This window comes from Nerophis ophidion, linkage group LG16, assembly GCF_033978795.1.
Source record: "Nerophis ophidion isolate RoL-2023_Sa linkage group LG16, RoL_Noph_v1.0, whole genome shotgun sequence".
Classification (NCBI taxonomy): domain Eukaryota; kingdom Metazoa; phylum Chordata; class Actinopteri; order Syngnathiformes; family Syngnathidae; genus Nerophis; species Nerophis ophidion.
The window spans coordinates 46,804,490-46,829,485 of NC_084626.1; the positions used below are offsets into that span (position 1 = coordinate 46,804,490).

General features: G+C 40.3%; 1 protein-coding gene across 4 annotated transcripts in view; it reads left to right on the plus strand.

The window, feature by feature from the left end:
- Positions 1-24,996, plus strand: part of celf4 (CUGBP, Elav-like family member 4) — a 344,818-nt gene that overhangs the window by 87,745 nt on the left and 232,077 nt on the right. For all 4 annotated transcript variants that reach the window (XM_061875334.1, XM_061875335.1, XM_061875337.1 and 1 more), the window contains exon 2: positions 6,606-6,688. In XM_061875334.1, coding sequence (XP_061731318.1) covers positions 6,606-6,688 — 83 coding nt within the window. The remainder of the gene's footprint in view (positions 1-6,605; positions 6,689-24,996) is intronic.

Sequence of the window (24,996 nt, forward strand, 5' to 3'; positions counted from 1 at the left end):
TGGACTGGACTCTCACACTATTATGTTAGATCCACTATGGACTGGACTCTCTCACTATTATGTTAGGTCCACTATGGACTGGACTCTTACACTATTATGTTAGATCCACTATGGACTGGACTCTCACTGTTACGTTAGATCCACTATGGACTGGACTCTCACTATTATGTTAGATCCACTATGGACTGGACTCTTACACTATTATGTTAGATCCACTATGGACTGGACTCTCACTATTATGTTAGATCCACTATGGACTGGACTCTCACTATTATGTTAGATCCACTATGGACTGGACTCTCACTATTATGTTAGATCCACTATGGACTGGACTCTTACACTATTATGTTAGATCCACTATGGACTGGACTCTCACTATTATGTTAGATCCATTATGGACTGGACTCTTACACTATTATGTTAGATCCACTATGGACTGGACTCTCACTATTATGTTAGATCCACTATGGACTGGACTCTCACTATTATGTTAGATCCACTATGGACTGGACTCTTACACTATTATGTTAGATCCACTATGGACTGGACTCCCACTATTAATTTAAAACCACTATGGACTGGACTCTCACTATTATGTTAGATCCACTATGAACTGGACTCTCACACTATTATGTTAGATCCACTATGGACTGGACTCTCACTATTATGTTAGATCCACTATGGACTGGACTCTCACACTATTATGTTAGATCCACTATGGACTGAACTCTCACACTATTATGTTAGATCCACTATGGACTGGACTCTCACTATTATGTTAGATCCACTATGGACTGGACTTACACTATTATGTTAGATCCACTATGGACTGGACTCTCACACTATTATGTTAGATCCACTATGGACTGGACTCTCACTATTATGTTAGATCCACTATGGACTGGACTCTCACTATTATGTTAGATCCACTATGGACTGGACTTGTCACGCCTATGTTTCATGTTTTGTTGTGGTCATGCTATGTTTAGTTTTTTGGACATTTAGTTCTGTTTTGCATTTCCTTATTTGTCTTGTTACCATGCCAACTGATTTAGTTTTCATCTTTCATGTCTGATCATGAGTTTTATACGTCCATACTAACCTGAGCATCCCCACTTCTCAAAGCTAAGTTTTGTCTGGCCTGGTTAGTACTTGGATGGAAGACTGCCTAGGTGCTTTTGACCTTTGGACTCTAAGTTCCTTTTTTTTTCACTCCCTGTTTTGTTACCATGACAACCAATCAGTTCACCTGTCTTGTCTCACACCTGTTTCCACTTATCATGTTCATTATTTAAGCCACAGTTACCAGGTAGTCAGTCTGGCAACATCACCTCGATTATCTGCTTCATGCCTTGCTTTGCTGTCCATTTTGTCCACGTAAGTTTTTGTCATTCATGCCATAGCACAAGTGTTTTGTTTCATGTTTATAGTTTATAGCCTTTGTGCTAGTCTTTTGTTTCATAGCCCATGTTTTGTACCTCCATTGTGAGCGCTTTTTTGTTTGTTCCTGTTTTTAGTGTATGAGTAAATAAATTAAATATGTACCTACCTTCACGCCGTTTCCACTCCATTCGCTTCGCACCTCGGGAGAACAACCCAAGACCAAGTCCGAGCCTGACAGGACTCTCACTATTGTGTTGGATCCACTATGGCATGGGTGTCAAACTCGGGCCCGCGGACCAAATTTGTTAAGGCCCTCGAGGCAATATCAAATTAACATTAGAGCAGGCCCGCCGGTACTATACCTAACACCACATTCACCGCTAATACTCATACTTGCCAACCCTCCCCATTTTCCCGGGAGACTCCTGAAGTTTAGTGCCCGTTCCGAAAATCTCCCTGGGCAACCAGTCCACATGTGCTTTGTGGACTTGGAGAAGGCATTCAAAGTCCTGTGGGGAGTGCTCAGAGAGTATGGGGTATCGGACTGTCTTATTGTGGCGGTCCACTCCCTGTATGATCAGTGCCAGAGCTTGGTCCGCATTGGTAGTAAGTCGAACACATTTCCAGTGAGGGTTGGACTCCGCCAAGGCTGTCCTTTGTCACCGATTCTGTTCATAACTTTTATGGACAGAATTTCTAGGCGCAGTCAAGGCGTTGAGGGGATCCGGTTTGGTGGCTGCAGGATTAGGTCTCTGCTTTTTGCAGATGATGTGGTCCTGATGGCTTCATCTGACCAGGATCTTCAGCTCTCACTGGATCGGTTTGCAGCCATGGTTGAGTATCACCACCTCCAAGTCTGAGTCCATGGTTCTCGCCCCGGAAAGGGTGGGATGCCATCTCCGGGTTGGGGAGGAGACCCTGCCCCAAGTGGAGGAACTCAAGTACCTCGGAGTCTTGTTCACGAGTGAGGGAAGAGTGGATCGTGAGATCGACAGGCGGATCGGTGCGGCGTCCTCAGTAATGCGGACGTTGTATCGATCCTTTGTGGTGAAGAAGGAGCTGAGCCGGAAGGCAAAGCTCTCAATTTACCGGTCGATCTACGTTCCCATCCTCACCTATGGTCATGAGCTTTGGGTCATGACCGAAAGGACAAGACCACGGGTACAAGCGGCCGAAATGAGTTTGGGTCTCTCCCTTAGAGATAGGGTGAGAAGCTCAAAGTCCTCCACATGGAGAGGAACCAGATGAGGTGGTTCGGGCATCTGGTCAGGATGCCACCTGAACGCCTCCCTGGGGAGGTGTTTAGCGCACATACAACCGGTAGGAGGCCACGGGGAAGACCCAGGACACGTTGGGAAGACTATGTCTCCCGGCTGGCCTGGGAACGCCTCGGGATCCCTCGGAAGGAGCTGGACCAAGTGGCTGGGGAGAGGGAAGTCTGGGTTTCCCTGCTTAGGCTGCTGCCCCCGCGACCCGACATTGGATAAGCGGAAGAAGATGGATGTCTTTGCAGTCTATTCAATTGAATATAAATTGAAAAGGATTTGTTGTATTCTCTTTTTATTTAGCATTTACACAAGGTGACAACTTCTCTGCTTTTGGCTTTTGTAAATAGTTTATCGTCTGTATCCTGAAAGCCTAAGAAAGAATGTATTTTTGTTTTCATTTTGCATACTTCAAACTTCCACAGTTTGGTCGCCTGGCCTCCATGTGTTTGAGTGTCAGCCGTGTGAAAAGGACGCCCGTGTGTGTTTCCTGCGGGACGGCGCTCGCATGTTGGCGTTAACACGAGCGGCCCAGAGAAGACCAGGAGCGAGCCCAGCTGTCAGCGGCCAGCTCCCACTTTGCCTAACGAGGGAGAGGCTCGTTAATTAAAAGCGCCAACGAGCGCAGCTCCCTGGTGCATCACCTTTAGGAAGACCAAGCGTCCGGGGGGTGGGGGGGGGGGAAGTGTTGAGGTGTTGGACGCACGCAGGTTCCAGGTTCCACCACCTAAACGAGGCAGCGCCCCCTGGTGTACAAAACAATCAAAGCTTTAAGACATGGTCAACTAAAAGTAGACATTGAAAAATCGACATACCTTTTTCAATCAATCAATCAATCAATGTTTATTTATATAGCCCCAAATCACAAATGTCTCAAAGGGCTGCACAAATCATTACGACTACAACATCCTCGGAAGAACCCACAAAAGGGCAAGGAAAACTCACACCCAGTGGGCAGGGAGAATTCACATCCAGTGGGACGCCAGTGACAATGCTGACTATGAGAAACCTTGGAGAGGACCTCAGATGTGGGCAACCCCCCCCCCCTCTAGGGGACCGAAAGCAATGGATGTCGAGCGGGTCTAACATGATACTGTGAAAGTTCAATCCATAGTGGCTCCAAGACAGCCGCGAGAGTCCCGTCCACAGGAAACCATCTCAAGCGGATCAGCAGCGTAGAGATGTCCCCAACCGATACAGGCGATCGGTCCATCCTGGGTCCCGACGAGCGGTCCATCCTGGGTCTCGACTCTGGACAGTCAGTACTTCATCCATGGTCATCGGACCGGACCCCCTCCACAAGGGAGGGGGGGACATAGGAGAAAGAAAAGAAGCGGCAGATCAACTGGTCTAAAAAGGAGGTCTATTTAAAGGCTAGAGTATACAGATGAGTTTTAAGATGAGACTTAAATGCTTCTACTGTGGTAGCATCTCGAACTGTTACCGGGAGGGCATTCCAGAGTACTGGAGCCCGAACGGAAAACGCTCTATAGCCCGCAGACTTTTTTTGGGCTCTAGGAATCACTAATAAGCCGGAGTCTTTTGAACGCAGATTTCTTGCCTGGACATATGGTACAATACAATCGGCAAGATAGGCTGGAGCTAGACCGTGCAGTATTTTATACGTAAGTAGTAAAACCTTAAAGTCACATCTTAAGTGCACAGGAAGCCAGTGCAGGTGAGCCAGTATAGGTATATATGTATGTATATATGTATATAAAGGTATATACAGTATAGGTATATATGTATGTATATATGTGTATATAGGTATATACAGTATAGGTATATATGTATGTATATATGTATATAAAGGTATATACAGTATAGGTATATATGTATGTATATATGTATATAAAGGTATATACAGTATAGGTATATATGTATATAAAGGTATATACAGTATAGGTATATATGTATGTATATATGTATATAAAGGTATATACAGTACAGGTATATATGTATGTATATATGTATATAAAGGTATATACAGTACAGGCGTAATATGATCAAACTTTCTTGTTCTTGTCAAAAGTCTAGCAGCCGCATTTCGTACCAACTGTTTTTATCACGTGTGTCCAACTCAAGGCCCGGGGGCCACTTCTAGGCCGCCCCATTATTCTCTGTGGCCCGCTAGAATGTGCATCAACTTTATATTCCATCTTTGATTCATGTATCTACATTTTGACATAAAAGAACAAGAATGAAGGCTTGCAAATGCAGCTCTTAACTTAATATTATTTGATGCAACAAATGGATTTATACGACCCCATTCCTATGTTGATCTCGCGGGAGAGGAAGAGGAGGGGTTCATTATTTGTTTTTAAATGCACTGCTTGCATATCTGTCATGTTCTGTGGTCTGGATTATGTTTGGTTATTAGGGACCGATGTCCCTTTGGGACTGAGGACCCTATTGAATTTCTGAGGTTTTATTATTATTCTTTATTATTCCCCCGCCTCTTTTGAGCTGTAATTTGACCCCCCTAACATGCTTCAAAACTCACCATATTTGACACACACATAATGGGTTGTACTTGTATAGCGCTTTTCTACCTTCAAGGTACTCAAAGCGCTTTGACACTACTTCCACATTTACACATTCACACACTGATGGAGGGAGCTGCCATGCAAGGCGCCGACCAGCACCCATCAGGAGCAAGGGTGAAGTGTCTTGCTCAGGACACAACGGACGTGACGAGGTTGGTACTAGGTGGGAATTGAACCAGGGACGCTCGGGTTGCGCACGGCCACTCTTCCACTGCGCCACGCCGTCACAATCAGGAATGGCGAAAATTGCCATTTAATTTAAAAAAAAAAAAAAAAAAATCCAAATTGCGCTCTAGCGCCCCCTAGGAAAAAACACATACAAAACTGCTCGTAACTTCCGTTAGGAATGTCGTAGAGACATGAAACAAAAACCTCTACGTAGGTCTGACTTAGACCTAGATTTCATACACTGACCTCCTTCAGCAAAAATCAACAGGAAGTTGGCAAAAACCCCTTCAAAACAAGTTTTCCTGAAAAAAATGTCATTTTGTTCTGTTTGTTTTTGACTCCACTAGTTCCTGTTTTTGCGCACCATGCTTTGTTTGAGTTTCCATTACGACTCATTAGTTTCACGTGCCTCACTTGTTTGAACTCACGCACCCGTCGTTAATCACGTCACTGTCATTTAAGCCTGTAGTTGCCAGGCAGTCGACCTGGCGACATTACTCGAGTGACATCATTCATCTCTTGCTCAGCCCGTGCCATAGTTCTCGTCCTTATAAGTTTTTTGGTTTATGTCCATAGTTCAGTTTATGTATTGACGTTCTTTTGTTTCCTGCGTTAAGTTTTTGTGCCTCCGCTGTGAGCGCCTTTTGTTTGTTTCTTGCATACACATATATATATATATATATATATATATATATATATATATATATATATATATAGATATTTATGTGTATTTTAGTAAATTGTCCTCCCCATTAATCACGGCCAGTAGAGGTGGAGACTGACAGTCTGTGAGCCAGCTGACGGTGTTGTGAGCCTCGCTTGCATCCCGGGCGGCGAGGGGGAGTGGCTTACACCTTCCCCACGGCTTCTCTTCCCGCGTCTCCATCTTCCTCACGTCATGGCAAGAGAGCCGAGGATTGTGGGTAGCGGTGGGTGGAACATATGGAGCGGCGAGATGGGGGTGGGGCTGTGTCCCGGCAGCCAGGAGGCAGCGATGGCCGACAACTGGCATCTCCGTCACGTCCCACGTCTTCCCGCTCGCAGGCGGCATATTGCAGCAATCTGCAAGCCGGCAAATATTGCCATCTTTCCATTTCTCCACACAGACGTGACTGCGCTGATGCCAACATGAACGCCGCCTCGCTCATGTAGAAAATTCCTTGATTGGAAAGACGGCGGCCTTGTGTTGTTTTGAGCTATTTGTGCAGACCTCGCTCTCATTTCTCTTCTGCTGTCCTTCCAGGCTGCGCCTTCCTCACCTACTGTGCCAGGGAGTCGGCCCTGAAAGCCCAGAATGCATTGCACGAGCAGAAGACCCTGCCAGGGGTAAGTCCTACACGGCGAAGAAAAGACGTACGCGAGAGTCCTTTTTTGGCAGATATAACGCCTCAATCAAAAGGGACTCGCCATCTTTGCCACGCTTGTCACTTCCTGTTTATCACCGGCTGTGCAGCAGACATGAGCGGTGCCATCCTTTCTTCTAAACATCCGTCTCTTTCTCTCCTCACTCATGACAGTCACACACACCGCAAACCAAAACCCAGAGGGAGGAACCGCGCACACAGCATCACATCATAGGCACGCTATTTATAGGCCGTCCTCCATATTGTGTAAATGTGTGTGTGCGTGTGCGTGTGTGTACTTGTATTCCTACCCTTAGCTTCCATATGAGGAGGTGTGAACAAGTTAGGACCGAAATCATGGAAACACATTGCATCTAAAAGAGAGCCAAAGAGTAGAGTCTGTGAACATTGCTCCAAAGTCAGGATTTTTTGTTGATTTAATGTGCATAATTTGTCATATAAAATTCTGAGTTTCATCGCAATATTGCCAATTTTTTTGTTCTTCTTGTAAAAAAGTGACATTTATTGAGTAAAATGATGACTTTTGTCATAGTTTTGCAGAGTACAATCCCAATTCTTATGGTAATATTGCCAACATTTTTAAAGTTTTCTTATGAAATTGTGACTTTTGTTGAGTAAAATTACGACTCTTCATAAAATTGCCCAAATTTCTTGTAAAATTGTGTTTTTTCTTGAGTAAAAATCCAACTTTTATCATATTACACAAGTTTTCAGTTTTTCCTGTAAAATGACTTGCGTTGAGTAAAATGATGACTTTTATTATAACACTGCCAAAATTCTAAGTTTTTCTTGTGAAGTTGTGACCTTTTTCTTGTGAAATTTCCACTCCTTTATCACAACAAGCTTTTTAATATTTGCATAGTATGTATATATTATTAATGTTGTAAATACACTTCTTTATATATCTAGAAAGGCTGGTTCTAAAGAGGGAGGCATTTTTCTCAGATCTCAAGAAGGTAATAAGTGTGTGTGTGTGTGTGTGTGTGTGTGTGTGTGTGTGTATACTTGTATTCCTACCCTTAGCTTCCATATGAGGAGGTGTGAACAAGTTAGGACCGAAATCATGGAGAAGCATTCCATTTAATAGAGAGCCAAATACTAGAGTCCGTGAACATTGCTCCAAAGTCAGGATTTTTTGTTGATTTAATGTGCATAATTTGTCTTATAAAATTCTGAGTTTTATCGCAATATTGTCAATTCTTTTGTTCTTCTTGTAAAAAAGTGACATTTATTGAGTAAAATGATGACTTTTGTCATAGTTTTGCAGCGTACAATCCCAATTCTTATGGTAATATTGCCAACATTATTAAAGTTTTCATATGAAAATGTGACTTTTGTTGAGTAAAATTACAACTCTTTATAAAATTGCCCAAATTTCTTGTAAAATTGCGACTTTTCTTGAGTAAAAATCCAACTTTTATCAAAATATTGCACAAATGTTCAGTTTTTCTTGTAAAATGTTGACTTGCGTTGAGGAAAATTTTGACTTTTTTTTTAATACTGACAAAATTCAAAGTATTTCTTGTGAAATTGTGACCTTTTTCTTGTGAAAATTTCAGTCATTTTTCACAACAAGCTTTTTCTATTTGCATAGTATGTATATATTATTAATGTTGTAAATACACTTCTTTATATATCTAGAAAGGCTGGTTCTAAAGAGGGAGGCATTTTTCTCAGGTCTCAAGAAGGTAATAAATGTGTGCGTGTGCGTGTGTGTGTGCGTGTGTGTGTGTGTATACTTGTATTCCTACCCTTAACTTCCATATGAGGAGGTGTGAACAAGTTAGGACCGAAATCATGGAGAAGCATTCCATTTAATAGAGAGCCAAATACCAGAGTCCGTGAACATTGCTCCAAAGTCAGGATTTTTTGTTGATTTAATGTGCATAATTTGTCATGTAAAATTCTGAGTTTCATCGCAATATTGCCAATTTTTTTGTTCTTCTCGTAAATTAGTGACATTTATTGAGTAAAATGATGACTTTTATCATAGTTTTGCAAAGTAAAATCCCGATTCTTATGGTAATATTGCCAACATTTTTAAAGTTTTCATATGAAATTGTGACTTTTGTCGAGTAAAATTACAACTCTTTATCAAATTGCCCAAATTTCTTGTAAAATTGCGACTTTTCTTGAGTAAAAATCCAACTTTTATCATAATATTGCACAAATGGTCAGTTTTTCTTGTAAAATGTTGACTTGTGTTGAGTAAAATTACGACTTTTATTTCAATGCTGCCAAAATTCAAAGTTTTTCTTGCAAAATTGTGACCTTTTTCTTGTGAAATTTCCACTCATTTTTCCACAACAAGCTTTTTTATATTTGCATAGTATGTATATATTATTAATGTTGTAAATACACTTCTTTATATATCTAGAAAGGCTGGTTCTAAAGAGGGAGGCATTTTTCTCAGGTCTCAAGAAGGTAATAGATACGTGTGTGTGTGTGTGTGTGTGTGTGTGTGTGTGTGTGTGTGTGTGTGTGTGTGTGTGTGTGTGTGTGTGTGTGTGTGTGTGTGTGTGTGTGTGTGCGTGTGTGTGTGTATACTTGTATTCCTACCCTTAGCTTCCATATGAGGAGGTGTGAACAAGTTAGGACCGAGAAGCATTCCATTTAATAGAGAGCCAAATACTAGAGTCCGTGAACATTGCTCCAAAGTCAGGATTTTTTGTTGATTTAATGTGCATAATTTGTCTTATAAAATTCTGAGTTTTATCGCAATATTGTCAATTCTTTTGTTCTTCTTGTAAAAAAGTGACATTTATTTAGTAAAATGATGACTTTTGTCATAGTTTTGCAGAGTACAATCCCAATTCTTATGGTAATATTGCCAACATTTTTAAAGTTTTCTTATGAAATTTTGACTTTTGTTGAGTAAAATTACGACTCTTCATAAAATTGCCCAAATTTCTTGTAAAATTGCGACTTTTCTTGAGTAAAAATCCAACTTTTATCAAAATATTGCACAAATGTTCAGTTTTTCTTGTAAAATGTTGACTTGCGTTGAGGAAAATTTTGACCTTTTTTTTTAAAACTGACTAAATTCAAAGTATTTCTTGTGAAATTGTGACCTTTTTCTTGTGAAAATTTCAGTCATTTTTCACAACAAGCTTTTTTCTATTTGTATAGTATGTATATATTATTAATGTTGTAAATACACTTCTTTATATATCTAGAAAGGCTGGTTCTAAAGAGGGAGGCATTTTTCTCAGGTCTCAAGAAGGTAATAAGTGTGTGCGTGTGCGTGTGTGTGTGTGTATACTTGTATTCCTACCCTTAGCTTCTATATGAGGAGGTGTGAACAAGTTAGGACCGAAATCATGGAGAAGCATTCCATTTAATAGAGAGCCAAATACTAGAGTCCGTGAACATTGCTCCAAAGTCAGAATTTTTTGTTGATTTAATGTGCATAATTTGTCATATAAAATTATGAGTTTTATCGCAATATTGCCAATTTTTTTGTTCTTCTTGTAAAAAAGTGACATTTATTGAGTAAAATGATGACTTTTGTCATAGTTTTGCAGAGTACAATCCCAATTCTTATGGTAATATTGCCAACATTTTTAAAGTTTTCTTATGAAATTGTGACTTTTGTTGAGTAAAATTACAACTCTTTATAAAATTGCCCAAATTTCTTGTAAAATTGTGATTTTTCTTGAGTAAAAATCCAACTTTTATCATATTCCACAAGTTTTCAGTTTTTCCTGTAAAATGACTTGCGTTGAGTAAAATGATGACTTTTATTATAATACTGCCAAAATTCTAAGTTTTTCTTGTGAAGTTGTGACCTTTTTCTTGTGAAATTTCCACTCCTTTATCACAACAAGCTTTTTAATATTTGCATAGTATGTATATATTATTAATGTTGTAAATACACTTCTTTATATATCTAGAAAGGCTGGTTCTAAGGAGGGAGGCATTTTTCTTAGATCTCAAGAAGGTAATAGGAGTGTGCGTGTGTGTGTGCGTGTGTGTGTGTATACTTGTATTCCTACCCTTAGCTTCCATATGAGGAGGTGTGAACAAGTTAGGACCGAAATCATGGAGAAGCATTCCATCTAATAGAGAGCCAAATACTAGAGTCCGTGAACATTGCTCCAAAGTCAGGATTTTTTGTTGATTTAATGTGCATAATTTGTCATATAAAATTATGAGTTTTATCGCAATATTGCCAATTTTTTTGTTCTTCTTGTAAAAAAGTGACATTTATTGAGTAAAATGATGACTTTTGTCATAGTTTTGCAGAGTACAATCCCAATTCTTATGGTAATATTGCCAATTATTTTTTAAGTTTTCTTATGAAATTGTGACTTTTGTTGAGTAAAATTATGACTCTTCATAAAATTGCCCAAATTTCTTGTAAAATTGTGATTTTTCTTGAGAAAAAATCCAACTTTTATCATATTCCACAAGTTTTCAGTTTTTCCTGTAAAATGACTTGCGTTGAGTAAAATGATGACTTTTATTATAACACTGCCAAAATTCTAAGTTTTTCTTGTGAAGTTGTGACCTTTTTCTTGTGAAATTTCCACTCCTTTATCACAACAAGCTTTTTAATATTTGCATAGTATGTATATATTATTAATGTTGTAAATACACTTCTTTATATATCTAGAAAGGCTGGTTCTAAAGAGGGAGGCATTTTTCTCAGATCTCAAGAAGGTAATAAGTGTGTGTGTGTGTGTGCGTGTGTGCGTGTGTGTGTGTGTGTGCGTGTGTGTGTGTATACTTGTATTCCTACTCTTAGCTTCCATATGAGAAAGTGTGAACAAGTTAGGACCGAAATCATGGAGAAGCATTGCATGTAATAGAGAGCCAAATACCAGAATCCGTGAACATTGCTCCAAAGTCAGGATTTTTTGTTGATTTAATGTGCATAATTTGTCATATAAAATTCTGAGTTTCATCGCAATATTGCCAATTTTTTTGTTCTTCTTGTAAATTAGTGACATTTATTGAGTAAAATGATGACTTTTGTCATAGTTTTGCAAAGTAAAATCCCAATTATTATGGTAATATTGCCAACATTATTAAAGTTTTCATATGAAAATGTGACTTTTGTTGAGTAAAATTACAACTCTTTATAAAATTGCCCAAATTTCTTGTAAAATTGTGATTTTTCTTGAGTAAAAATCCAACTTTTATCATAATCCACAAGTTTTCAGTTTTTCCTGTAAAATGACTTGCGTTGAGTAAAATGATGACTTTTATTATAAAACTGCCAAAATTCTAAGTTTTTCTTGTAAAATTGGGACCTTTTTGGTGTGAAATTTCCACTCATTTTTTACAACAAGCTTTTTTTATATTTGCATAGTATGTATATATTATTAATGTTGTAAATACACTTCTTTATATATCTAGAAAGGCTGGTTCTAAAGAGGGAGGCATTTTTCTCAGGTCTCAAGAAGGTAATAAGTGTGCGTGTGCGTGTGCGTGTGCGTGAGCGTGTGCGTGTGCGTGTGCGTGTGCGTGTGTGTGTGTGTGTATACTTGTATTCCTACCCTTAGCTTCCATATGAGGAGGTGTGAACAAGTTAGGACCGAAATCATGGAGAAGCATTGCATCTAAAAGAGAGCCAAATACTAGAGTCCGTGAACATTGCTCCAAAGTCAGGATTTTTTGTTGATTTAATGTGCATAATTTGTCTTATAAAATTCTGAGTTTTATCGCAATATTGCAAATTTTTTTGTTCTTCTTGTAAATTAGTGACATTTATTGAGTAAAATGATGACTTTTATCATAGTTTTGCCAAGTAAAATCCCGATTCTTATGGTAATATTGCCAACATTTTTAAAGTTTTCATATGAAATTGTGACTTTTGTCGAGTAAAATTACAACTCTTTATAAAATTGCCCAAATTTCTTGTAAAATTGCGACTTTTCTTGAGTAAAAATCCAACTTTTATCATAATATTGCACAAATGTTCAGTTTTTCTTGTAAAATGTTGACTTGCGTTGAGTAAAATTACGACTTATAATACTGCCAAAATTCTAAGTTTTTCTTGTAAAATTGGGACCTTTTTCTTGTGAAATTTTCAGTTATTTTTTACAACAAGCTTTTTTATATTTGCATAGTATGTATATATTATTAATGTTGTAAATATACTTCTTTATATATCTAGAAAGGCTGGTTCTAAAGAGGGAGGCATTTTTGTCAGGTCTCAAGAAGGTAATAAGTGTGTGTGCGTGTGTGTGTTTTGTGTGTGTGTGTGTGTGTGTGCGTGTGTGTGTGTTCTTGTATTCCTACCCTTCTTGAGCCATCAACAAGGAAAAGTACCTTCCATACGAGGAGGTGTAAACAAGTTAGGACCAAAATCACGGAGAGCCAAAGACTAGAGTCCGTGAACATTGCTCCAAAGTCAGGATTTTTTCGTTGATTTATTGTGCATAATTTGTCATATGAAATTCTGAGTTTTATCGCGATATTGCCAATTTTATTTGTTGTTCTCGTAAAAAGTGACATTTTTCGAGTGAAACGATGAGTTTTATCAAAGTTTTGCAGGGTAAAATCCCGATTATTATGAAAATATTGCCAACATTTTCAAAGTTTTCACATGAAATTGTGACGTTTGTCGAGTAAAATTACAACTCTTTTCATAGAATTTTCCATATTTCTAGTAAAATTGTGACTTTTCTTGATTAGAAATCCAACTTTTATCATAATATTCCACAAATGTTGACTTGCGTTGAGGAGAATTATGACTTTTATTTCAATGCTGCCAAAATAAAAAATTTTCTTGTGAAGTTGTGACCTTTTTTGTGTGAAATTTCCACTCATTTTTTACAACAAAATTTTTTATATTTGCATAGTATGTATATATTATTAATGTTGTAAATACACTTCTTTATATATCTAGAAAGGCTGGTTCTAAAGAGGGAGGCATTTTTCTCAGGTCTCAAGAAGGTAATAAATACATGTGTGTGTGTGTGTGTGTGTGTGTGTGTGTGTGTGTGTTCTTGTATTTCTACCCTTCTTGAGACGTCAACAAGGAAAAGTAGCTTCCATATGAGGAGGTGTGAACAAGTTAGGACCGAAATCATGGAAACACATTGCATCTAACAGAGAGCCAAAGAGTAGAGTCTGTGAACATTGCTCCAAAGTCAGGATTTTTTGTTGATTTAATGTGCATAATTTGTCATATAAAATTCTGAGTTTCATCGCAATATTGCCAATTTTTTTGTTCTTCTCGTAAATTAGTGACATTTATTGAGTAAAATGATGACTTTTATCATAGTTTTGCAAAGTAAAATCCCGATTCTTATGGTAATATTGCCAACCTTTTTAAAGTTTTCATATGAAATTGTGACTTTTGCCGAGTAAAATTACAACTCTTTATAAAATTGCCCAAATTTCTTGTAAAATTGCGACTTTTCTTGAGTAAAAATCCAACTTTTATCATAATATTGCACAAATGTTCAGTTTTTCAGTTGTAAATACACTTCTTTATAAATCTAGAAAGGCTGGTTCTAAAGAGGGAGGCATTTTTGTCAGGTCTCAAGAAGGTAATGTGTGTGTGTGTGTGTGTGTGTGTGTGTGTGTGTGTGTGTGTGTGTGTGTGTGTGTGTGTGTGTGTAAGACAGAGAGTGATGGGAGGCCAGCAGGTGTGTGCACGACTGCTATTTGCAGGTACAAATGCACTCTCTGCATCACAGGCGGCGAGGCGCACGTCAGGAGTGTGTGTGTGTGTGTGTGTGTGTGTGTGTGTGTGTGTGTGTGTGTGTCACGGCGACAGATGTTCACGTGTCGTAGATGTTAGTCGTCACATGTGAGCGGGGCCTCACATGAACGTGCAGCTGGCTTTAATGTCTTGGAGTGTGTGGGAGGGAGCGAGTGCACTCATTCTCCACGTGCACATATATATATATATATATATACACATATATATATATATATGTATATATATATATATATATATATATATATATATATATATATATATATATATATATATATATATATAGTTTTGTGATGTAGTGATTGGAGCACATACTTGTTGCTCACAAAAAACATTCATGAAGTTTGCTTCTGTTATGAATTTATTATGACTCTACTGAAAATGTGAGCAATCAAAAGTATACGTACAGCAATGTTCATATTTGCTTCCATGTCCCTTGGCAGGTTTACCTGCAATAAGGCATATTTGACATCCCTGATTTAGGCGTATCGTACTGTTGATGTAGACCAGAGGTCGGCAACCCGCGGCTCCGGAGCCGCATGCAGCTCTTTGATCACTTTGATGTGGCTCAGCTGCATACTTACTGACCCCCCCCCCCCCCCCCCCCCATTCTTTTTGGGAGGTTTCCGTTGTGAACTCGCATGTCTGCTGTTGTGTGTCCCCGAGTATGCAAGAATCCAGGAGAGTTGAGTGAAGGTAAGAATATTTCAATCAATCAATCAATCAATGTTTACTTATATAGCCCTAAATCACTAGTGTCTCAAAGGGCTGCACAAACCACCACGACATCCTCGGTAGGCCCACATAAGGGCAAGGAAAACTCACACCCAGTGGGACATTGGTGACAATAATGACCCAGTGGGAAGTCGGTGACAATGATGACTATGAGAACCTTAGAGAGGAGGAAAGCAATGGATGTCGAGCGGGTCTAACATGATACTGTGAAAGTTCAATCCACAATGGATCCAACACAGTCGCGAGAGTCCAGTCCAAAGAGGATCCAAGACACAGCAGCGAGAGTCCCGTTCACAGCGGAGCCAGCAGGAAACCATCCCAAGCGTAGGCGGACCAGCAGCGCAGAGATGTCCCCAGCCGATACACAGGCAAGCAGTACATGGCCACCGGATCGGACCGGACCCCCTCCACACGGGAGAGTGGGACATAGAAGAAAAAGAAAAGAAACGGCAGATCAACTGGTCTAAAAAGGGAGTCTATTTAAAGGCTAGAGTATACAAATGAGTTTTAAGGTGAGACTTAAATGCTTCTACTGAGGAGGCATCGCAAACTGTTACCGGGAGGGCATTCCAGAGTACTGGAGCCCGAACGGAAAATGCTCTATAGCCCGCAGACTTTTTTTGGGCTTTGGGAATCACTAATAAGCCGGAGTCCTTTGAACGCAGATTTCTTGCCGGGACATATGGTACAATACAATCGGCAAGATAAGATGGAGCTAGACCGTGTAGTATTTTATACGTAAGTAGTAAAACCTTAAAGTCACATCTTAAGTGCACAGGAAGCCAGTGCAGGTGAGCCAGTATAGGTAGATATGTATGTATATATGTATATAAAGGTATATACAGTACAGGCGTAATGTGATCAAACTTTCTTGTTCTTGTCAAAAGTCTAGCAGCCGCATTTTGTACCAACTGTAATCTTTTAATGCTAGACATGGGGAGACCCGAAAATAATACGTTACAGTAGTCGAGGCGAGACGTAACAAACGCATTGATAATGATCTCAGCGTCTTTAGTGGACAGAATGGAGCGAATTTTAGCGATGTTACGGAGATGAAAGAAGGTCGTTTTAGTAACGCTTTTAATGTGTGCCTCAAAGGAGAGAGTTGGGTCGAAGATAATACCCAGATTCTTTACCGTGTCGCCTTGTTTAATTGTTTGGTTGTCAAATGTTAGAGTTGTATTATTAAATAGAGTTCGGTGTCTAGCAGGACCGATAATCAGCATTTCCGTTTTTTGGGCGTTAATACACATAAGAAAATAACAAAAGCAAACATAAAGCAGTCGTGCAGATAAACGTTCTCAACATAATATTTTATCATCGAGCACTGAGGAGTGCTCGAGTGAAACATAAATAGAGACTAGTGTGATTGACAGCAGGCGTGAACCGCTGCCAATCAACAAGAAGAGAAAAACAACAGTGCTCTGTGAATAAAACAGGAAATACAACAAAATAAGAGCACTGAAAAGGAAGTAAATACAAAAACACGAAAAACTAACAGAAATGAAGTGACAGATTGTCACAGTTTCTGGATTTAAGTTCCTCTCCCGGAAATCTCCCAAGAATAACATTCTCAGATTTTCACCCGGACAACAATATTGAGGGCGTGCCGGGATGGCAATGCCTTCAACATCCTCTCGACCATGTTGTCACGTCCGCTTTTATACTAAGTTGACTGAGTGTCGGCCGGTCACATCTAGTGTGCGACTGCTGACATAACACGCAAGTGACTGCAAGGCATACTTGTTCAACAGCCATACAGGTTACACTGAGGGTTGTGATACAAACAACTTTAACACTCTTACTAATATGCGCCACACTGTGAACCCACACCAAACAAGAATGACAAACACATTTCGGGAGAACATCCGCACCGTAACACAACTTAAACACAACAGAACAAATACCCAGAATCCCATGCATTCCTAAATCCTCCGGGCTACATTGCACGTTTGGTAGGGTGGTCGTGCCAGCAACTTGAGGGTTGCCGGTTCGATTCCTGCTTCCGCCATCCTAGTCACTGCAGTTGTGTCCTTGGGCAAGACACTTTACCCACCTGCTCCCAGTGCCACCCACACTGGTTTGAATGTGACTTAGATATTGGGTTTCACTATGTAAAGCGCTTTGAGTTACTAGAGAAAAAGCGCTATATAAATATAATTCACTTATTCACCCCCACTACCACCCCACCGCCTCCCCCCAACCCCCGTCCATCCTCCGTGCGTCGGTTGAGGTGGGCGGGGTTGGGGGGAGGCAGGGTTTCCAATGCCTTTCCAATGTCTCCATTTGTCAAACACAAAAAAATATGGCAAATACAAAATCCATAAATTAGCCGCACTATTTTAATAGCCGGAGGGTCGAAGCGTTGGAAAAAATGAGCGACTCATAGTCTGCATAATTCGGTAACTCTAACAATAACAAAACATAATAGTTGACATGTAGCTACTGGCGTTTTGTGCAGAAATGCTTCACACGAACAGTAGGCGAAACGGGATATGCTTCTGGTTCAAGGCCCAAAACAGGAAAGACATTTTCAACCCGCAGCAGCCGCAATTGGCAAACCCGTTGAAAAGATGGCGCCAGGGCATGAACACATAACACACCTTTCCAATGTCTCCATTTTTCAAACACAAAACATTATGGCAAATACATTAGCCGCACCATTTTAGAAGCCAGAGGGCTCGAAGTGTCGGAAAAAATGAGTGGCTCATAGTCTGCAAAATGTGCTAACTGTAACAATAATAAAACTGTATTTACAAGACATAGTTGACATGTAGATACTGGGGGTTTGTGAAGAAATGCTTCACACGACCAGTAGGCGAAACAGGATCTGCTTCCGGCTCAAGGCCCAGAACAGGAAGTACACTTTCAACCCGCAGCAGCCGCAATAAGCAAACCCGTGCAAAAGATGGCGCCACGGCATGAACACATAACACGCCATTCCAATGTCTCCATTTCATTCACCCATCCATTTTCTACCGCTTGTCCTTTTTGGGGTCGCGGGTGGTGCTGGAGCCTATCCCAACTGCATTCGACACGAAGGCTGATTCAGTGTTGCCAATCAACCTATCGTCAAACACAAAACATTATGGCGAATACAAAATTAGCTGCACCATTTTATAAGCCGGAGGGGTCGGAGTGTAGGAAAAAATGAGTGGCTCATAGTCTGCAACTAACAATAATAAAAGTTTATTTACAAGAGATAGTTGATATGCAGCTACTGTGGGTTTGTGCAGAAATGCTTTACACGAACAGTAGGCGGAATGGGATATGCTTCCGGTTCAAGGCCCGAAACGGGAAGTACACTTTCAACCCGCAGCAGCCGCAATTGGCAAACCTGTTGAAAAGATGGCGCCACGGCATGAACACATAACACGCCTTTCCAATGTCTCCATTTTTCAAACACAAAACATTACGGCGAATACAACATCCATAAATTTACCTGCACAATTTTATAAGCCAGAGGGGTCGCAGCGTAGGAAAAAATGAGCGGCTCATAGTCTGCAAAATGTGTTAACTCTAACAATAATAAAAGTTTATTTACAAGACATAGTTGACATGTAGATACTGGGGTTTTGTGCAGAAATGCTTCACACGAACAGTAGGCGAAACAGGATATGCTTCCGGTTCAAGGCCCGGAACAGGAAGTACACTTTCAACCCGCAGCAGCCGCAATTAGCAAACCCGTGCAAAAGATGGCGCCAGGGCATGAACACATAACACGCCTTTCCAATGTCTCCATTTTTCAAACACAAAACATTACGGCGAATACAACATCCATAAATTATCCGCACAATTTTATAAGCCAGGGGGGTCGCAGCGTAGGAAAAAATGAGCGGCTCATAGTCTGCAAAATGTGTTAACTCTAACAATAATAACATTTTATTTACAAGACATAGTTGACATGTAGATACTGGGGTTTTGTGCAGAAATGCTTCACACGAACAGTAGGCGAAACAGGATATGCTTCCGGTTCAAGGCCCGGAACAGGAAGTACATTTTCAACCCGCGGCAGCCGCAATAAGCAAACCCGTGCAAAAGATGGCGCCACGGCATGAACACATAACACGCCTTTCCAATGTCTCCATTTCATTCACCCATCCATTTTCTACCGCTTGTCCTGTTTGGGGTCGCGGGTGGTGGTGGAGCCTATCCCAACTGCATTCGACACGAAGGCTGATTCAGTGTTGCCAATCAACCTATCGTCAAACACAAAACACTATGGCGAATACAAAATTAGCTGCACCATTTTATAAGCCGGAGGGGTCGGAGTGTAGGAAAAAATGAGTGGCTCATAGTCTGCAACTAACAATAATAAAAGTTTATTTACAAGAGATAGTTGATATGCAGCTACTGTGGGTTTGTGCAGAAATGCTTTACACGAACAGTAGGCGGAACGGGATATGCTTCCGGTTCAAGGCCCGAAACGGGAAGTACACTTTCAACCCGCAGCAGCCGCAATTGGCAAACCTTTTGAAAAGATGGCGCCAGGGCATGAACACATAACACGCCTTTCCAATGTCTCCATTTTTCAAACACAAAACATTACGGCGAATACAAAATCCATAAATTTACCTGCACAATTTTATAAGCCAGAGGGGTCGCAGCGTAGGAAAAAATGAGCGGCTCATAGTCTGCAAAATGTGTTAACTCTAACAATAATAAAAGTTTATTTACAAGACATAGTTGACATGTAGATACTGGGGTTTTGTGCAGAAATGCTTCACACGAACAGTAGGCGAAACAGGATATGCTTCCGGTTCAAGGCCCGGAACAGGAAGTACATTTTCAACCCGCAGCAGCCGCAATTAGCAAACCCGTGCAAAAGATGGCGCCACGGCATGAACACATAACACGCCTTTCCAATGTCTCCATTTTTCAAACACAAAATATTACGGCGAATACAACATCCATAAATTATCCGCACAATTTTATAAGCCAGAGGGGTCGCAGCGTAGGAAAAAATGAGCCGCTCATAGTCTGCAAAATGTGTTAAGTCTAACAATAATAAAAGTTTATTTACAAGACATAGTTGACATGTAGATACTGGGGTTTTGTGCAGAAATGCTTCACACGAACAGTAGGCGAAACAGGATATGCTTCCGGTTCAAGGCCCGGAACAGGAAGTACATGTTCAACCCGCAGCAGCCGCAATTAGCAAACCCGTGCAAAAGATGGCGCTAGGGCATGAACACATAACACGCCTTTCCAATGTCTCCATTTTTCAAACACAAAACATTACGGCGAATACAACATCCATAAATTATCCGCACAATTTTATAAGCCAGAGGGGTCGCAGCGTAGGGAAAAATGAGCGGCTCGTAGTCTGCAAAATGTGTTAACTCTAACAATAATAAAAGTTTATTTACAAGACATAGTTGACATGTAAATACTGGGGGTTTGAGGAGAAATGCTTCACACGACCAGTAGGCGAAACAGGATATGTTTCCGGTTCAAGGCCCGGAACAGGAAGTACATTTTCAACCCGCAGCAGCCGCAATTAGCAAACCCGTGCAAAAGATGGCGCCAGGGTATGAACACATAACACGCCTTTCCAATGTCTCCATTTTTCAAACACAAAACATTACGGCGAATACAACATCCATAAATTATCCGCACAATTTTATAAGCCAGAGGGGTCGCAGCGTAGGAAAAAATGAGCGGCTCATAGTCTGCAAAATGTGTTAAGTCTAACAATAATAAAAGATGATTTACAGGACATAGTTGACATGTAGATACTGGGGGTTTGAGGAGATGCAGACCAGGTCCACGTGTGAGCGTGTCAGGAAGTTGTGACGCCGTCTTCCTGTTTTAATGACGCCTCCAGGGAAGCCGACAGTCGCCGTGTTGAGCGCGCGGCCTTTGATGTGAGTGATGATGACATCACAGACGTGCGGAGGAGTGGAGATCCGTGCTGGCGTTTTTCCTGTCTTTTCTTTTCTTTTTTTCACTTCCCAGTGGCGTATTATTCCTAAAGAAAAAGGGAGGGAGCGACAGATGCAAACACAGAGGAAGAGAGCGAGGGAGGGAGGAGAGATTAAATATTTGGCTAAAACCAGAACGCCACTTTGTGTTCTCTGAAAATCTGCCGCCACTGAAGTGTCCCCCGGGAACCTCAAAAGTAAAAAAAAAAAAAAAAATACAAATCTAATTAAAAAATCCATATATTTTGTTATGGTTTGCAAATGAAAACTATCAAAATGGCCCCCGCATGCTTTAATTTTCCATGTGCGGCCCTCAGTGGAAAAAGTTTGGACACCCCTGGTCTAAGATGTGCATCTATACTTCCTGAAGTCCTCCACATGTTGGAAAGATGATGGAAATAATGTGGAATTTATTCTGCTTTTCCCCTCCATCACATTCAGATATTTTTTTGGATGACATGTGCTTGTGTATTGGCCTTTAAATCTTTAAAACACTCAGCTGGTGCTAAATGAGCGGTGGTCTTATTGAATGATAGCCCCCTCCAGTTAAAAGTGCAACCCAGCAAGAAGATAGGTCAGCTGTCTACGGTTCACATTCACTAATAAAACACATTCATCTCCTGGTCGATGAAGCACTCCAAAGTATATTTTTCAGTAATGACATTTGCTCACATGCAATCTGGGGTCATGAAGCATATATTCCGGACCATAGGGCGGACCGGGTTAGAAGGCGCACCGCCGCTGAATGCTCCATTTTTGATCTTTTTTCATATATAAGGCGTGCCTGATTATAAGGCGCTTTAAAGGAATTATTAGGGACCGAATGTCCCTTGGGGACAGAGGACCCTATTGACTTTCTAGCGTTTTATTCTTTCTTTCTTTCTTTCTTTTGTTATTATTATTCCGCAGCTTTGAGCTGTATTTTGACCCCCTTAACATGCTTCAAAATTTGACACACACATCAGGACTGGTGAACATTGCGATTTAATCAAAAAACCTAACCCCTAGGAAGAAAACAGACAAAACTGCCTGTAACTTCCAGTACGAATTCTGTAGAGACATGAAACAAAAACCTCTAGGTAGGTCTCAGTTAGACCTGCATTTCATATATTGACAACCCCCCGCAAAAATCAACAGGAAGTTTGCAATTCCCCCTTCAAAACAAAAGTTTTGTAAAAACACTCACCTTTGCCTCTTCGAGCTGTAATTTGATCCACTTAACATGCTTCAAAATTTGACACACACATCAGGACTGGTGAACATTGCGATTTAATCAAAAAACCTAACCCCAAAACTAAAAATTGCTCCCTAGCGCCCCCTAGGAAGAAAACACGGACAAAATGCCTGTAACTTCCAGTAGGAATGTCATAGCGATAGCATGACATTGAAGCATTTTAAGCACCCCCTTAAAATGCTAAAAAAAGCTTCAAAACTCACCAAACTGGACACACACATCAGGACTGGCGAAAATTGCGATCTAATAAATAAACAAACTCCAAAACTAGGAGTAAAACACAGACAAAACTGCTCCTAGGAAGAAAACAGACAAAACTGCCTGTAACTTCCAGTACGAATTCTGTAGAGAAATGAAACAAAAACCTCTATGTAGGTCTCAGTTAGACCTGCATTTCATATATTGACAACCCCCCGCAAAAATCAACAGGAAGTTTGCAATTTCCCTTTCAAAACAAACATTTTGTAAAAACACTCACCTTTGCCTCTTCGAGCTGTAATTTGACCCCCTTAACATGCTTCAAAATTTGACACACACATCAGGACTGGTGAACATTGCGATTTAATCAAAAAACCTAACCCCAAAACTAAAAATTGCTCCCTAGCGCCCCCTAGGAAGAAAACACAGACAAAATGCCTGTAACTTCCAGTAGGAATGTCATAGCGATAGCATGACATTGAAGCATTTTAAGCACCCCCTTAAAATGCTTAAAATGCTTCAAAACTCACCAAACTGGACACACACATCAGGACTGGCGAAAATTGCGATCTAATAAATAAACAAACTCCAAAACTAGGAGTAAAACACAGACAAAACTGCTCCTAGGAAGAAAACAGACAAAACTGCCTGTAACTTCCAGTACGAATTCTGTAGAGACATGAAACTAAAACCTCTATGTAGGTCTCAGTTAGACCTGCATTTCATATATTGACAACCCCCCGCAAAAATCAACAAGAAGTTTGCAATTCCCCCTTCAAAACAAAAGTTTTGTAAAAACACTCACCTTTGCCTCTTCGAGCTGTAATTTGATCCACTTAACATGCTTCAAAATTTGACACACACATCAGGACTGGTGAACATTGCGATTTAATCAAAAAACCTAACCCCAAAACTAAAAATTGCTCCCTAGCGCCCCCTAGGAAGAAAACACGGACAAAATGCCTGTAACTTCCAGTAGGAATGTCATAGCGATAGCATGACATTGAAGCATTTTAAGCACCCCCTTAAAATGCTTAAAATGCTTCAAAACTCACCAAACTGGACACACACATCAGGACTGGCGAAAATTGCGATCTAATAAATAAACAATCTCCAAAACTAGGAATAAAACACAGACAAAACTGCTCCTAGGAAGAAAACAGACAAAACTGCCTGTAACTTCCAGTACGAATTCTGTAGAGACATGAAACAAAAACCTCTATGTAGGTCTCAGTTAGACCTGCATTTCATATATTGACAACCCCCCGCAAAAATCAACAGGAAGTTTGCAATTCCCCCTTCAAAACAAAAGTTTTTTAAAAACACTCACCTTTGCCTCTTCGAGCTGTAATTTGACCCCCTTAACATGCTTCAAAATTTGACACACACATCAGGACTGGTGAACATTGCGATTTAATCAAAAAACCTAACCCCAAAACTAAAAATTGCTCCCTAGCGCCCCCTAGGAAGAAAACCCAGACAAAATCCCTGTAACTTCCAGTAGGAATGTCATAGCGATAGCATGACATTGAAGCATTTTAAGCACCCCCTTAAAATGCTTCAAAACTCACCAAACTGGACACACACATCAGGACTGGCGAAAATTGCGATCTAATAAATAAACAAACTCCAAAACTAGGAATAAAACACAGACAAAACTGCTCCTAGGAAGAAAACAGACAAAACCGCCTGTAACTTCCAGTACGAATTCTGTAGAGACATGAAACAAACACCTCTATGTAGGTCTCAGTTAGACCTGCATTTCATATATTGACAACCCCCCGCAAAAATCAACAAGAAGTTTGCAATTCCCCCTTCAAAACAAAAGTTTTGTAAAAACACTCACCTTTGCCTCTTCGAGCTGTAATTTGATCCACTTAACATGCTTCAAAATTTGACACACACATCAGGACTGGTGAACATTGCGATTTAATCAAAAAACCTAACCCCAAAACTAAAAATGGCTCCCTAGCACCCCCTAGGAAGAAAACACAGACAAAATACCTGTAACTTCCAGTAGGAATGGCATAGCGATAGCATGACATTGAAGCATTTTAAGCACCCCCTTAAAATGCTTAAAATGCTTCAAAACTCACCAAACTGGACACACACATCAGGACTGGCGAAAATTGCGATCTAATAAATAAACAAACTCCAAAACTAGGAATAAAACACAGACAAAACTGCTCCTAGGAAGAAAACAGACAAAACTGCCTGTAACTTCCAGTACGAATTCTGTAGAGACATGAAACAAAAACCTCTATGTAGGTCTCAGTTAGACCTGCATTTCATATATTGACAACCCCCCGCAAAAATCAACAAGAAGTTTGCAATTCCCCCTTCAAAACAAAAGTTTTGTAAAAACACTCACCTTTGCCTCTTCGAGCTGTAATTTGATCCACTTAACATGCTTCAAAATTTGACACACACATCAGGACTGGTGAACATTGCGATTTAATCAAAAAACCTAACCCCAAAACTAAAAATTGCTCCCTAGCGCCCCC